This window comes from Lottia gigantea, assembly GCF_000327385.1.
Source record: "Lottia gigantea unplaced genomic scaffold LOTGIsca_178, whole genome shotgun sequence".
Lineage (NCBI taxonomy): Eukaryota > Metazoa > Mollusca > Gastropoda > Lottiidae > Lottia > Lottia gigantea.
Window position 1 is genome coordinate 3,124 of NW_008708276.1, and position 15,284 is coordinate 18,407.

General features: G+C 31.2%; 3 protein-coding genes across 3 annotated transcripts; 1 reads left to right on the plus strand and 2 right to left on the minus strand.

Moving 5' to 3' along the window:
• Window positions 1-927: 927 nt before the first annotated feature.
• Window positions 928-1,395, plus strand: LOTGIDRAFT_142303 (hypothetical protein; the record flags this gene model as incomplete). Its single annotated transcript, XM_009051999.1, has 1 exon — window positions 928-1,395. One exon carries the CDS (start codon window positions 928-930, stop codon window positions 1,393-1,395), a length of 468 nt encoding a protein of 155 aa, XP_009050247.1.
• A 4,519-nt stretch (window positions 1,396-5,914) lies between these two features.
• LOTGIDRAFT_142295 (hypothetical protein) lies at window positions 5,915-6,676 on the minus strand (the record flags this gene model as incomplete). The annotated part of the gene is made up of 1 exon (XM_009052000.1): window positions 5,915-6,676. One exon carries the CDS (start codon window positions 6,674-6,676, stop codon window positions 5,915-5,917), a length of 762 nt encoding a protein of 253 aa, XP_009050248.1.
• An 834-nt stretch (window positions 6,677-7,510) lies between these two features.
• LOTGIDRAFT_53741 (hypothetical protein) lies at window positions 7,511-12,954 on the minus strand (the record flags this gene model as incomplete). Its single annotated transcript, XM_009051997.1, has 10 exons — window positions 7,511-7,602; window positions 8,295-8,428; window positions 8,723-8,880; window positions 9,331-9,483; window positions 9,910-10,026; window positions 10,300-10,434; window positions 10,759-10,835; window positions 11,095-11,311; window positions 12,444-12,602; window positions 12,883-12,954. Coding segments are annotated over 10 exons (1,314 nt in total), but the record flags the coding sequence as incomplete, so codon positions are not given.
• Between the last annotated feature and the right edge of the window lie 2,330 nt (window positions 12,955-15,284).

Consider the following 15,284-nt stretch of genomic DNA (forward strand, 5'->3'; position numbering starts at 1 on the left):
GGTCGTCTGAATCTGTCACCAAGATTAATTACTAACAAGTCATCCTTTACCAGCCGAGCCACCAAGCCATTTTCACGATGTTTGGCTGGAAGGAAAAAATCAACGCCAGCCATAAAAATTTCAATTGGTGGTGATTCAGTTTTGAATATTCCTCCAAGAATTTCTGGAAATGAGACCTCGTATAAAAGTGATCTTTCTGATTCTAATCGCAGCATTATTAAAAAAGAATTAACTGTACGTCTTACAGATATTGCCCAGCAAGCAGATCAATATGCAGCCCTTAAAAAAGTCAAGAAATGTGTTAAAAAGTCAAAGGACAAAGAGGAAGAAAGTGCTGTGCCTACGAATATCACTCAAAAAGGTGAAACAGATGCTAAACCTTTTGACCCAACTAAATTAACGTGGCATGTTTCAAGCCACCAGAAAAAACACAAACGAAAACACAAACATCGTCATTGTAGTGGTGAAAGTGATAAAAACAATAGCAACTTGTGTTCTAATGACATACAGGAAACCAGCTCATGGTTACCCGAAATTCAAAGTCCGATTCTCGACAACTTTCAAATGGACAGTCCAGCGTATAAAGAATATAAAGCTCAAAGCCCTGTGTCATCAGAATTGAAGACGGAAAGCCCTAGGTCTCAAGATTTCTTGGAGGAAATTTCTGAAAATTATGATGAAGACAATGAAAATAATGTTCCGTTGTCGGACGAGGCCGTAGCTAGTAGACCTCGACTAGTTTATACATGGAAACAAAACCATGGACTTTCACGCGTGGATACAAAATTTACAGGTATGAAAGACTATCCATTACGAAGCAAAGAAAAAGAAACTGATAAATATCTCTCACCACGGAACGATGGAAATGTGACGTCGTATTCTGATGGGGAGGAGTCAAGCGTGACAGAGAGAAGTGACTCGGAAGAGATGAGTGAATCTCAGACAAGTGACAGTGATGGGTTTCTCTCCCCTGAATTAAGTGCTAGCCCGGATAAAAACAGTGATAGGTTTAAACCACTCATGATGAAGATACAAACTAATAATGTGAATAAATGTGTAACTACTGACGGTCGAAAACTTCACGTGAACGATATTATTTGGGGGAAAATTCAAGGATTTCCCTGGTGGCCAGGACGTGTCATGTCCATCACTATTACAAAACGAGACAATGGCTTGATAATTGCTCAACTTGCTCATGTAGCCTGGTTTGGTTCCTCCACCAGATCTCACATGCCCTGTGATGAAATTTTCCCATTTTTAGAAGATTTTAAAGTTCGATATAATAAGAAGAAAAGGGGTCCATATAAACTGGCCATAAGACAAGCTACAATGGCGGCACGTAGAACGTCAGGGGATGGTTCATTAGATACTGGTATTCAACACGTTGACAGTTAGATAAACTGCTAATGTTTTTATTTATTATTTTGTTTTGGATTCAGGTGTCTTTTTGTTTTTATCTGTGGTCTTTAAGGTACTGGTAATGGTCTACATGATCTAGATATATCTAGAAAACAAATTTGCTTTCTAAATCAGTTCATAGAACACAGTTTCAGAATGGTATCAAGGTTGTTTCAGAACGGTATCAAGGTTGTTTCAGAACGGTATCAAGGTTGTTTCAGAACGGTATCAAGGTTGTGTTAAACAAGATGTGATGATATGAGCTAAGTAGTTGATACAACAGAGGCCAATTGGGTCCCCATGTTCAAACCCGGTTTTCACTTCTTGTATTTTCTACCGTACATATCATCATAGCAACCATTTTGAATCTCTACCTTGACCTAATAAGTCAAATTTTTAAAAAGGCTACAATGTTTCAACTTAGCCTTCAAATCGCATTTAAAGGTTTTAGAAATGACTTTACATATGATTTGAAGGCTAAGTTGAAACATTGTAACCTTTTTAAAAATTCGACTTATTATTCAAATCAAAATTCAAAATGGTTGTGAACTACGTTCATTTGTGATAATCCTATGTAAGACCCATGTATAGTTTCCGCCTTTCATTTTAAAAAAAATTACAGGTAACTGTATCAACTGATGAAGGAATTATTGTGATAAATTCTGAATTTTCTTTAGACTGATATTGAGAATGATAGACTTTAATGATAGTGGTTTACTATATATAGATTAAAATTATTACTTGTCTTTCACAAATAGTTCCAATACTTGTATTATTCATTGGACTCTCTGCCTGATATCAGGGCCCCATTCCATAAAAATTCTTAGATAAAAGTTTAAGAGTTTTGCATTGAGAAATACCAAAATTACGACAAACTTGATGGTAAGATATTTTGGTAACGGAGCTTAGGGTAGTAAATTTGGTTATAAACTTGGTGGTTTGTTTCTAAAACTTGTGCAGTCATTATAAAGTAAAATTTTAAAATTATCTTAGTGATTGTAAAGATGTTTTCTAAACTTTGTATGTGTATCAGAGACACAGATAGCAGTAATTTACACCTGCATTATTTACATTATGTCTGCTGCAATAGGCCCAATTCCCCTAAAACTAGGCGTTTTTATGCCGTAATTATCACAAACTTGCTACATGATTTTCAAGGGGCTTTGCAATATTTACATAAAATGCTGCTTACCTGGGGTCTTATTTTTGAAATCCTAATTTAGATTTGAGGAACAACTGTAATAACTGTAATATGACGATTAAACTAAATCAAAAACCAATTTTAATAATTCATCAGACGTATGGAATGCTATTTGAAATAATGTCAGTAAAGGTTGTGTGGCCCCAAGGACTTTTTTCTCAAAAAATCTTTGAGAAACTTGATTTAAACACTGGGAACAGAAACTGACATTTAGCTCAATTGACATTCAATGCATGTACATATTCTGGCTAGAACACACACAGCACTTTTCTTTTCCTAGTTTTATGGATCTCATAATACTAACTAGGTGAATGAGAATAGCATGGGCCCTATTGTCTGAACAAAGCAAAAATTATTTGAAAATTTTCCATTATTTGTAAGAGAATTGGAATATCAGCCTTAAATTAGTACTGTTAGTCTTAGAATGTCTTTGTGTTGATAAATATTAAAAATCATCTTCAAAATTTTTTTACATGGGAAAATTTTCAGTCAAAACTTTTTGGAGAGAAATGTGTTTCTTTAAATGTAAACTTACAAAAAAATATATTTTCACAAAGACATTCGAAGACTAACATTCTATACTGATATTCCAATTCTCTTAAAGAATATTGCTCAGAAAATAGGTTTGAATCAAAGACTACCAGGGTTTGAGTAGGAGTTAACTGACATGTCCAAGGACAAGAGAGATTTTAAATTTATATTGCCTCTGTCATTTACTAATCATAGTTTATCTAATTATTTTGTTTTTATTTGTGATATCAACTCAGATATAGTGCTGAAGTTGTTTATGTGAGGGTAATTAGAACTTGACTAAATCTTTCTAAATATTATTAAGGTTATATTATTGAATATTGTGGGATTTAAAATACTGGAGAAATTCTGTTCTATCTAAGATATGAAGATAGTAACATTGTGTAAAATGAGTTATTTTAAAATATCGGAAACTATAATATAATCCAGAATTTATTTAAATTGGTAAATGACATCCTAACTTTGAGGGATTTTCCTCTCCTGTTTTGTTTCCTGACCCAATATCATGTAGTTTCCCGTTGTACGTTGACAGTTTGTTTCTGTACGGACGAATGAAGGCCCTAACAGAGTTTGAGTTATTGTTACGTACACGTGTAATCTTAACTTAGTTCAGATTTTGTGAATAATTCTCCAGGAGGGTTCTGTGTTCTGTATGTTTTAGTTACGGTCATAATTAATAATATATCAAGATTATTGAAAGTTTGTATCATACTGTTATATCAAAATTATTATTATTAAAATATCTTAAAATTCTTTACTGTGACATTTCCATTATTCCCTTAATTAATAAACAAGTCAAGTTGACAAACTTAAATACCAAATAAACATTATTAGCTATGTGGACTCTCTGAAAGGGATGCTGAGTTGACAAACTTAAATACCAAATAAACATTATTAGCAATGTGGACTCTCTGATAGGGATGTCAAGTTGATAAACCTAAATACCAAATAAACATTATTAGCTATGTGGACTCTCTGAAAGGGATGCTGAGTTGACAAACATAAATACCAAATAAACATTATTAGCTATGTGGACTCTCTGAAAGGGATGCTGAGTTGACAAACATAAATACCAAATAAACATTATTAGCAATGTGGACTCTCTGATAGGGATGTCAAATTGATAAACCTAAATACCAAATAAACATTATTAGCTATGTGGACTCTCTGAAAGGGATGCTGAGTCGACAAACATAGATACCAAATAAACATTATTAGCTATGTGGACTCTCTGAAAGGGATGATGAGTCGACAAACATAGATACCAATTAAACATTTTAGCTATGTGGACTCTCTGAAAGGGATGATGAGTCGACAAACATAGATACCAAATAAACATTATTAGCTATGTGGACTCTCTGAAAGGGATGATGAGTTGACAAACTTAAATACCAAATAAACATTATTAGCTATGTGGACTCTCTGAAAGGGATGCTGAGTTGACAAACTTAAATACCAAATAAACATTATTAGCAATGTGGACTCTCTGATAGGGATGATGAGTCGACAAACATAGATACCAAATAAACATTATTAGCTATGTGGACTCTCTGATAGGGATGCTGAGTTGACAAACATAGATACCAATTAAACATTATTAGCTATGTGGACTCTCTGAAAGAGATGTAGAGTTGACACACCTATCTACCAAATAAACATTATTAGCTATGTGGACTCTCTGAAAGGGATGCTGAGTTGACAAACCTAAATACCAATTAAACATTATTAGCTATGTGGACTCTCTGAAAGAGATGTAGAGTTGACACACCTATCTACCAAATAAACATTATTAGCTATGTGGACTCTCTGAAAGGGATGCTGAGTTGACAAACCTAAATACCAATTAAACATTATTAGCTATGTGGACTCTCTGAAAGAGATGTAGAGTTGACACACCTATCTACCAAATAAACATTATTAGCTATGTGGACTCTCTGAGAGGGATGCTGAGTTGACAAACCTAAATACCAATTAAACATTATTAGCAATGTGGAATCCCTAAAAAGAGTTGACAATGGACTCTGAAAGGGATGCTGAGTTGACAAACCTAAATACCAAATAAACATTATTAGCAATGTGGACTCTCTGAAAGGGGCGTAGAGAATTTCAAGTAGACACATAAAGAAAGACTGGTATAAAGTAAAATATTTATTATAAAGAGTGAGAAAAATATGATATAAAAATATGAAAAGAATCACAGATGTTGCCATTAAATGCTATAATGCACACTTTATATAAAGTCAGATAAGATATGCTAGTTGTATCTTTATAATGTCAAGTTATTACAGACTTATACCTTGACTACAATAGCCACTTGTATCATCATCTTCACAGTGTCAGGTTATTTCTTTATACCTTGACTGCATTAACCACCTTTAGAAGTTTGTAAATGCAGCAATTTACTTGACTTGTACTTAAATACTTGAATACAGTCAATTAAAGTCCTCGACAGAAAGTCTGTAAACAAAAGCCATTATGTTTACAATTTGTCGTGGGTTATGATTGGCTGTATTTGTTAACATATGATCCAATCAAATCACTGCATTCTGTAATACAGGAAAAGTATAAGACACAGTTCGTAATAGCTTGAGATACGGTAGTAGTTAGAATAGAATAATAAGAATGAAAATCTTGTCTGGAAACATTACTCACACACCCCTGTAACGTTACATTCTTATATAACATATACACTAGTTCCAAAATGACAATTATAAGAATATAGTTCACTGCTTCCCCCCTGATTGTTCATGAAAATTATATACATTATTTACATTCTAACTCTTATCAATTACATAATAATGTTTCATAATAACAAAATAATGTTTCATAATAACAAAATAATGTTTCATAATTACATAATAATGTTTCATAATAACAAAATAATGTTTCATAATTACATAATAATGTTTCATAATAACAAAATAATGTTTCATAATTACAAAATAATGTTTCATAATAACAAAATAAATTTTTCATAATTACAAAATAATAATGTTTCATTATTACAAAATAATGTTTCATAATTACAAAATAATGTTTCATCATTACATAATGTTTCATAATTACATTATAATGTTTCATAATTACAAAATAATGTTTCATAATTACAAAATAATGTTTCATAATTACAAAATAATGTTTCATCATTACATAATGTTTCATAATTACATTATAATGTTTCATAATTACATTATAATGTTTCATAATTACAAAATAATGTTTCATAATTACAAAATAATGTTTCATCATTACATAATGTTTCATAATTACATAATAATGTTTCATAATTACAAAATAATGTTTCATCATTACATAATGTTTCATAATTACACAATAATGTTTCATCATTACATAATGTTTCATAATTACACAATAATGTTTCATAATTACAAAATAATGTTTCATCATTACATAATGTTTCATAATTACATAATAATGTTTCATAATTACACAATAATGTTTCATCATTACATAATATTTCATAATTACAAAACAATGTTTCATAATTACATAATAATGTTTCATAATTACATAATAGCGTTTCATAATTACCTAATAATGTATCATAATTACATAATAATGTTTCATAATTACAAAATGTTTCATAATTACATAATAATGTTTCATAATTACATAATAATGTTTCATAATTACATAATAATGTTTCATAATTACATTATGTATCATAATTGCATAATAATGTTTCAAAATTACAAAATAATGTTTCATAATTACATAATAATGTTTCATAATTACATAATAATGTTTCATAATTACATTATGTATCATAATTGCATAATAATGTTCCATAATTACATAATAATGTTTCATAATTACAAAATAGCGTTTCATACTTAAATAATAATGTTTCATAATTACAAAATGTTTCATAATTACATAATAATGTTCCATAATTACATAATAGCGTTTCATAATAATGTTTCATAATTACAAAATGTTTCGTAATTCCAAAATAATGTTCCATAATTACAAAATAATGTTTCATAATTACATAATAGCATTTCATAATTACATAATAATGTACCATAATTACGTAATAATGCTGCGCCTGAAATGACCGGTTACCCTGTCACCAATGGCGACCACTGTAATGTTAGGTCCAGAAGTTTGTCCGAAGACTAGTAATTAACGTTACATACAGTTATATAAAATGAAGACATGAGAATTATACAGAACTGTAGATTCCTGATTTCACCGAGACAATCAAACCCATTTTTATAAAACTGAATTTTGGAATGACTTGATGACCTATTCTACTAACAATCATGATCTAATGGAAGGACTGGATATTCTGGATTGTGCTGAGTGGGAGGAGTCTGTTGAGTCGTAGTTTAAAATACTCTCTGCCTTTGCTACATCTTCCGCCCTCATTCTCCGATAGTTTGGTTTAAAAAATAATATTAAAACTAAAGTAGCCAGGGCAGCAATACCATTGAAAAATAAATTTGGCACTGAAATAAACATACATGGATCACTTATGATTGATATACTTCCTCATGTGAAAATTTCATTAACTGCTACCAATATTTCGTCAATATGTTGTTTTGCATTTCGGGTTTCATTTTGCAGTTCGGATCGTTAGTACTTTGTTTATTTATGGTTAGAAGGCATAGTTGAGTGAAGATTTTGTTACACGTGTTTATGTTTTGAACTTTATAAGCACAAACACTGTATTTAAAATAGTGTATGTTATTTATATTTAGTGTCTACTTGATCAAACTGAATTTGTTTTAAAAGGGTTAATTAAAAAATGGAGAGCACTAATTGTTAATTAAGCAGTTTGACCTAGTTTTGGTGTTTAGCTTTATAATGGCTTGATATTATTAGTTGAAACCTTTAATATTCGTAGAAGACATATTTCTCTACTATTGAGCGTTTATTTTACTTAAGTCTGTACAGTATTTTTCCAAAAAGCATAATGAACTTTAAAAGTTTACCTAAACTTTTTAGATAGATTTGGCATTAAAATCTCAAAGGTTGGAACACCCCTTGAAACTTGACACAAAACCTATTGATTGATAAAGCTTTGACAGATGAGAATTAACCAAAATAGAGTTCACAATATCAAACAAGAACCCATATATTATTAAATGTTAGAGAAAAAATTAGTCACAATTCCTATTTTGTTAAGAAGTTGACCCACCTGTCCAGTCTTTATTAAGATTATCTGGTGAGGTACTGTTAGTAAGACAGGCCGACGGTAACCCAACTTCATTCACTGGTAATGGCTGAGCTAAATACTGGGCCACTAGTATCAATACCACTCCTTGTATCTGACTGTAATAATAATAATAATAATAATAATAATAATAATCCATAATCCATAATTAAAAAACAACAACAACAACAACAAACAACAAACAACAAACAAACAACAACAACAACAACCAACAACAACAACAAACAACAACAAACAAACAACAACAACAACAAACAACAACAAACAAAAACTACAAACAACAATTAATAATTAATGATAATAATAATCAGCCCACGGTTATGAATCGCAAGTCGTGTATAGTTTTTGTTAAACTCATTCCAATAATTTCAATCAGATTGACAATGACTCACCCTGATATGAACAGAAACCCAGAACTCGTCGCCTCGGCAACTGGATACGTGATTTCGACTGCCATTTCCATACAGACTGGATACAGAGCGAAGCCGAAAAAACCAAAGCCAGAGATTGCTATAGCTGTTAATATAGAGTAGCCTCTTAATCGACTTATCTACAATAAAATCGAATGTTAATATAATATATCAAAGACGGTGGGTGTGTGGTAGCTTTTACTAGAATTTCACTAATTCTTCTCACCTTCAAGTGGATTTTTGTTAAAAATTTGACCTATATTCAAAATCTTTATTACAACAAAATTTTAAATATTTTCAGCAAAATTTCCGTTCACACATGAAATCAAGCCAACTTGTGTTTTCTATACCTTGCCATTTATTCTATGAAAGATATTGAACATACAACAAGGTTTTTAACCAACTGTTAGCCAAATTTTATAAATTTTTGGTAGCCCATGTGAGTTAGTCCTGTGTTACATTGTCTGACACTGTATAGGGGTGATCAATTTTGATTCTAAATCCTGTTCAAGGAATTTTTTTTATTGGCTATAGAATTCAAAGTAACAGAGCTCTTGTCGTCAGACCACAGAATTGTATTAAATACTTACTAAAGTAAAAAATATCCCAAATAGAGTGGCAAATCCAAAACTCATTTTTATCACTTCTTCAAACAACTTGGTTTTATCCACAAAAACACCAGCTATGGCTCCTCCTAGAGCTCCTATTGCTATCATCAACGCTCCACACAGACCAGAAAAATTCTAAAATAAAATACAAGAAAGTAATGAGAATTGAGTTGAACAGAGCAAACATGCTTTATCAAAGTAGGAAACCTTGTGGAAGTGGAGTTCAGATATCAGCATATACAAATATTAATGTACACAGAAAAATAGCTTCTTTAAACAAATACTTGTGACTCACGGCGAGAAGAATTTGAAATAAAAATCTGTACAAGCAAGACATTTCCGTTTATCAAAATCTCGTCCAAAGCATGGCAAACCATATTCTATTCATAAATATATATATAGAGATACATTATGAAAAGGATTGAGGAATATGGTACGCCTATATTACCCCTCTCCACAATATGGCAAACCAAAACTTGAACTATATAAAGCCAAAAGCCCTAGAAGACATCAAGATTTATTCAGCTCCTTACCAAGGAAACTGGAACTCTGTTTACTTACGTTATTATAATCCCGAGGACATAATATTTGTTCTATAAATGTTGTATTAGCTGAAAATATTGCCAGTCCCGCACCAAATACTGTCCATAACAACCAATAGGATTTGATCTTCACTAGCTAGATAAAAAATATAAATATCAATTACTGTTTTACATTATTCAAAGGGACAGATGCGCCATTCTTTTTGACCAATCATACTTTAGTCTCAGAAACGGGAATTTTTGAGCTAAGCCAATCAGTGTTCACAGGTCACCGTCGGAATTGAACCTTCAAATACATGTGTGTTGAGAATCATCCGCATTTAAATGTTAAGATAGTGAACCACGAAAAAGTTAGAGAAGATTCGAAGATTTCAAATTGTGAAAATGTAAAATAAAACCAAATGGATACCTTTTTTAGACCAGAAAAAAATGGTTCTGATTGCTCTGCAGCACTGGCACTGGGTGGGGTGGGGGGTCCAGAACTCCACACACCAAATGTAGCTAACACCATTCCTACCCCACTTATACCAGTACACACCCATAACTACAATAAAAATAAAATGAAGTTTGATAAACAGCAAGGAAATCATTTGCTTGGTTACATTATTATAATCTTATTCTTGAATCTTAACCACTAATCAAATATTAAAATCAGAGGGAACTGACAAATTAAATAAAATAAATAATATTACTAGGAAAATCAAATATCCAGTCAATCCATCTGTAAATGGGTATGGATAATCTGGGAAAGATCAATGCCAAGAGGTCTGACCAAGGACAGGCTGATAGAATGGATCCTTGTGAACCGAAGTTGTTATGTACAAACTAAGCATGTTTCTGTCCTATGAAGATTTGAATAAAATATTACCATGGTAGGCATGTCTTCTTCCGTTTTAACAATTCTTGGTGACATCAAATTGGCCAGCAAAATACCAAGAGGATTGGCTGAAATATAAAATAAATAAGTTTTTAGGTATACTAGGCAGACAAACTAAAATAACAAAATATACATAACAAGCTATAGATGTGAATCTTTTCATTATTCACTATACAGACTCTATGCAACCAACTGACTCGAGTCGAGTGGCAAAATAATATTAGCTCTGTGGACTTTAATTCAGACATTTTATGATGATAAACTGAAAACAAAGTTGATTAACCTAATCATAGAATGAATCCTGAGAATAATGAATTGTTTTTTTACCCATAGAAGCTAGAGTATTAGCAGTGGCTCTCTGAGATCCTGGAAACCAAACAGCAGCTAATTTAGTCGGACAGAACATGACGAAGGGTTGAGCACACGCAGCCAGAATCTGACCGGTCAACAACACCGGAAACTTGGCGTCAGGCGTGATGAAATCAAACGTTGTTAAATTTCTTAATAACGAACCAATGACATTCAACCAGGCTGCTAATATAATCTACAAAAAACAACAACTTTTCAACTATTTACATTGTCATCATCAGTTTATATAGTATACTACTCCTGAGTTTTATTGTACACAATGTTTCAACAATTTACATTGTCATCATCAGTTTATATGTTATACTACTCTTGAGTTTTATTGTACACAGTGTTTCAACAATTTACATTGTCATCATCAGTTTATATGTTATACTACTCCTGAGTTTTATTGTACACAATGTTTCAACAATTTACATTGTCATCATCAGTTTATATGTTATACTACTCCTGAGTTTTATTGTACACAATGTTTCAACAATTTACATTGTCATCATCAGTTTATATGTTATACTACTCCTGAGTTTTATTGTACACAATGTTTCAACAATTTACATTGTCATCATCACATTAGGTGAAAATGGTGACAGTGTAAATTGTTGAAACGTTGTGTACTAAAAAATGTTGCTCCGTTATTTAAAGTAAATGAATCAGGAACACAGGAAGATTTAATTGAATATAAACTATAGTTAAGATTTTTGTAGGAGTATCGATCTAGATTCAAACCTTTGATTAACAATTTATCATACCAAATTTCTATGACTTAAATTCTCATTTACCTTAACAGCAAATATCAGTAATAAACAGTTCAAGTTCCTCAGGGTTATATAGAGACTACCCAACACCGATTGTATAGTATAGTAATGGTAGATAAAGTGATCAAGTGATAAAAGTGAGATGAATAGTGCTAGTTAGTATATGTAATGTATATTATGTATGTTTTTTCATATTAAAATAAAGTATGCATTGAAATATTTATATAAAATATTATTTCGGTGTCATTTCGACCTTTTCGAGGGCCATTTTGACAATTTTAAGGAGGGCGGCATTTTGACCAATTTTGGGGCCATTTTATTTAGGTTCCACATTGACTATAACCCATCGTCATATTTTTCTTTGGCAAAAGATTATCAAAGATTATACAATTTGATTTGCTCCGCAGATTTGTGATAAATTTTAACTTTGACTAATCAAAGGAAATACTGAAACCCTTTGAAACTGCAATGTAACTGGTATAGCACCTGTTGATCAGACTATATAAGCTTAATCTGTTGAAAATATAGGAATGGATTAGGGAAAATTAAACTTACACTAATCCTGAGTCCAAGCGTGTCGAGTAACCAGGATGCTGTGAAACCAAACGGTATAGAAGCTACTAGATATACTAGAGATAATAAATTAACATCTAGTTCAGTTATATTGTAATATTTTATAGTTATATTGGTGATAGGCGAAAAACATATCCATAGCTGAAAAATACAAACAGAAAAAACTTTATCACAGTAATGTTCAGGGTCATATTTTATTTTAAATTGCAGCATGTGAAAATAGTCTCTTTCTGGTTTCTAGTTCGAGGTCAATTTGATTTTAGTACAGATTAAGTATTGCCATATCAATAGGTTGCTGTGGACAAAATGATCTATAAGAATAAACCTTGCAATACAAATCAGCTGTGATTACGACAAGGGAAGTAACTCACTATAAAAACCAAGTAACAGAAACTTGAGTTTAGTTTCATTATAAGCTTACCAAAGCATTCGCCGCGTTGACAATACAAACTACAAACACAATAAACCATCTTCTAGTATAGATTTTATATTCTGTCTCTACGAAAGGTCTGTAGTGAATATCGGTGATGCTGGGCGCCGATAGCCGTCCGGTAAAGTTATTGTCATCCGCCATTTTGAGACAGTCACGTGAGTTTATTTATAAATATCACGTGATGGAAATTCCGGGAATTTCCCTTCCTACTTTCATTTCCAAGATTGAACGACAGAGTTGTCAAAATTTCAAGAACAGTCTCTACCATAATCAGAAGCAGGTAGGTATATGTTAGCTGTTTGATTATTTTGTTATGATCTTTATCTACAGAAATTAATCGTGAAAAGTCAAAGAATCTTTCTATTAGAAATTAAAAATAGTTTTGTGGTAGATCTAATTTGGGGTATTTGTAATTCTCCGACTAATAAACAAGTTATTGTAATATCAACGCAAAGACATTCTAAGACAGTCAGTACTGTTTTGAGGCTGAAATTCAAATTCTATTAAAAGATATCTAAAAAATTCAAAAAACTTTTTAATTTGCTCAGACATTAACTCTCAAAGAACCTGAATGATGCCAAAACAGAACCTGAAACATGATATTACTCAAGTTTCACACTTTGTGGTCTTCATACAACTGATCTTATTCAGCCTGTGTTCCTACTGAAGTTTGACAAGTAGTGATTTTCAGACAACTGATCTATTTCAGCCTGTGTTCCTACTGAAGTTTGACAAAAAGACAGTGTAGGCTTTGTTATTTAATTAGACATCAAATAGAAATTGATGAAGAATGGCAACACCTGCTGAAGTCCCCAGCAAACTTGGGGGAGAAGAGAAAATTAAAATGCAGAAACACCTGATAGATGCCATGATACCAGAATTTGAAGAATATCTGGATTCATCTAAAATTCTTATAAGATTGAACGGTATTGCTAGTAAGTTTAATTTCATTTTCAATTTCAATTTCAATTTTCAAATTCAATTTTCAATTTCAATTTCAATTTTCAATTTTCAATTTTCAATTTTCATTTTCAATTTTCATTTTCAATTTTCATTTTCATTTTCAATTTCAATTTTCAATTTTCAATTTTCAATTTCATTTTCATTTTCAATTTTCAATTTTCAATTTTCAATTTTCATTTTCATTTTCATTTTCATTTTTTCATTTTCAGTTTTTCATTTTCATTTTTTAATTTTCAGTTTTTCATTTTCAATTTTCATTTTCAATTTCAATTTCACTTTCAATTTCAATTTAAATTTCATTTTCATTTTCATTTTCAATTTTCAATTTTCATTTTCAATTTCATTTTCATTTTCATTTTTAATTTCATTTTTCATTTTCATTTTCAATTTTCAATTTTCAATTTTCATTTTCAATTTTCATTTTCAATTTTCAATTTTCAATTTTCAATTTTCAATTTTCATTTTCAATTTCAATTTCAATTTCATTTTCAATTTCATTTTATATAATGAATGACTGTATTGATTAAGATTGTAATTACAGTTGAAACAAGGGAGATAATTATTGGTAAAGAAGAAGTCGGTTTAAGACGAGAAGCTGTTAGACTTTTAATTGATGCTGTTCTTAAACAAAATATTGTCAGTGAATTTATTCAAGTTCTGAGAATAACAAGTAAGTTGACTAAAAGTGGATGTCTGTACAGACAAAAGTACTGGGTATCGATTACCAAATTGAGATTGATTATCGACAGCATGCTACCAATCAATAATCAGAATAGTCAGAAATCTTCAAAATACTAGACAAAAAATTTGAATTGCATGGGTTACTTTTGGGTCATAGAAGTATTACTTTGATCTGTTATGATAGTTTATTGTGGGTAAGTTATGTGTTGAAGGGAAACTATGTGGAAGAAATTACTACTTGTTAACAGGTACAGGGGAGGAAATATAACGTTGACATTTTGTATTTCATCAATAATGGAAATTATAAATTCCAAGGGACGATAATCAATTAATTTGATTATTTTACCGAGTCCTAACAGACATTTTATTGCCTATTGTGAAAATCTAGATATTGTGCAAAAAGTTACTACACCAATATTTACCCTTTTGATTGACATCAAGAGAAATTGTTGACAAAATTAATCTGTGTACAAAATGAAACATGGTATTTATTTTTTTTAAGTTGGTGCACGAGTGGCCGCGCCAGAATTCCGAGTCTGGTGATACAAATAGGGGGCAGACTGACTCAATGGGGGGACAACTACTGAGGTTGAATTCAAATTTTGGCTACTCTGTGGTGGTGTCATAGTCGCAAGTCTCTCATAGAGTGTGTTAGAGGGTTCTCTCAAGAAAATTTTAGAAAAAACTTCATAAAGATGAAAGTACTTTAATCAAAACAAAACCAGAATATATATTTAGAATCAATT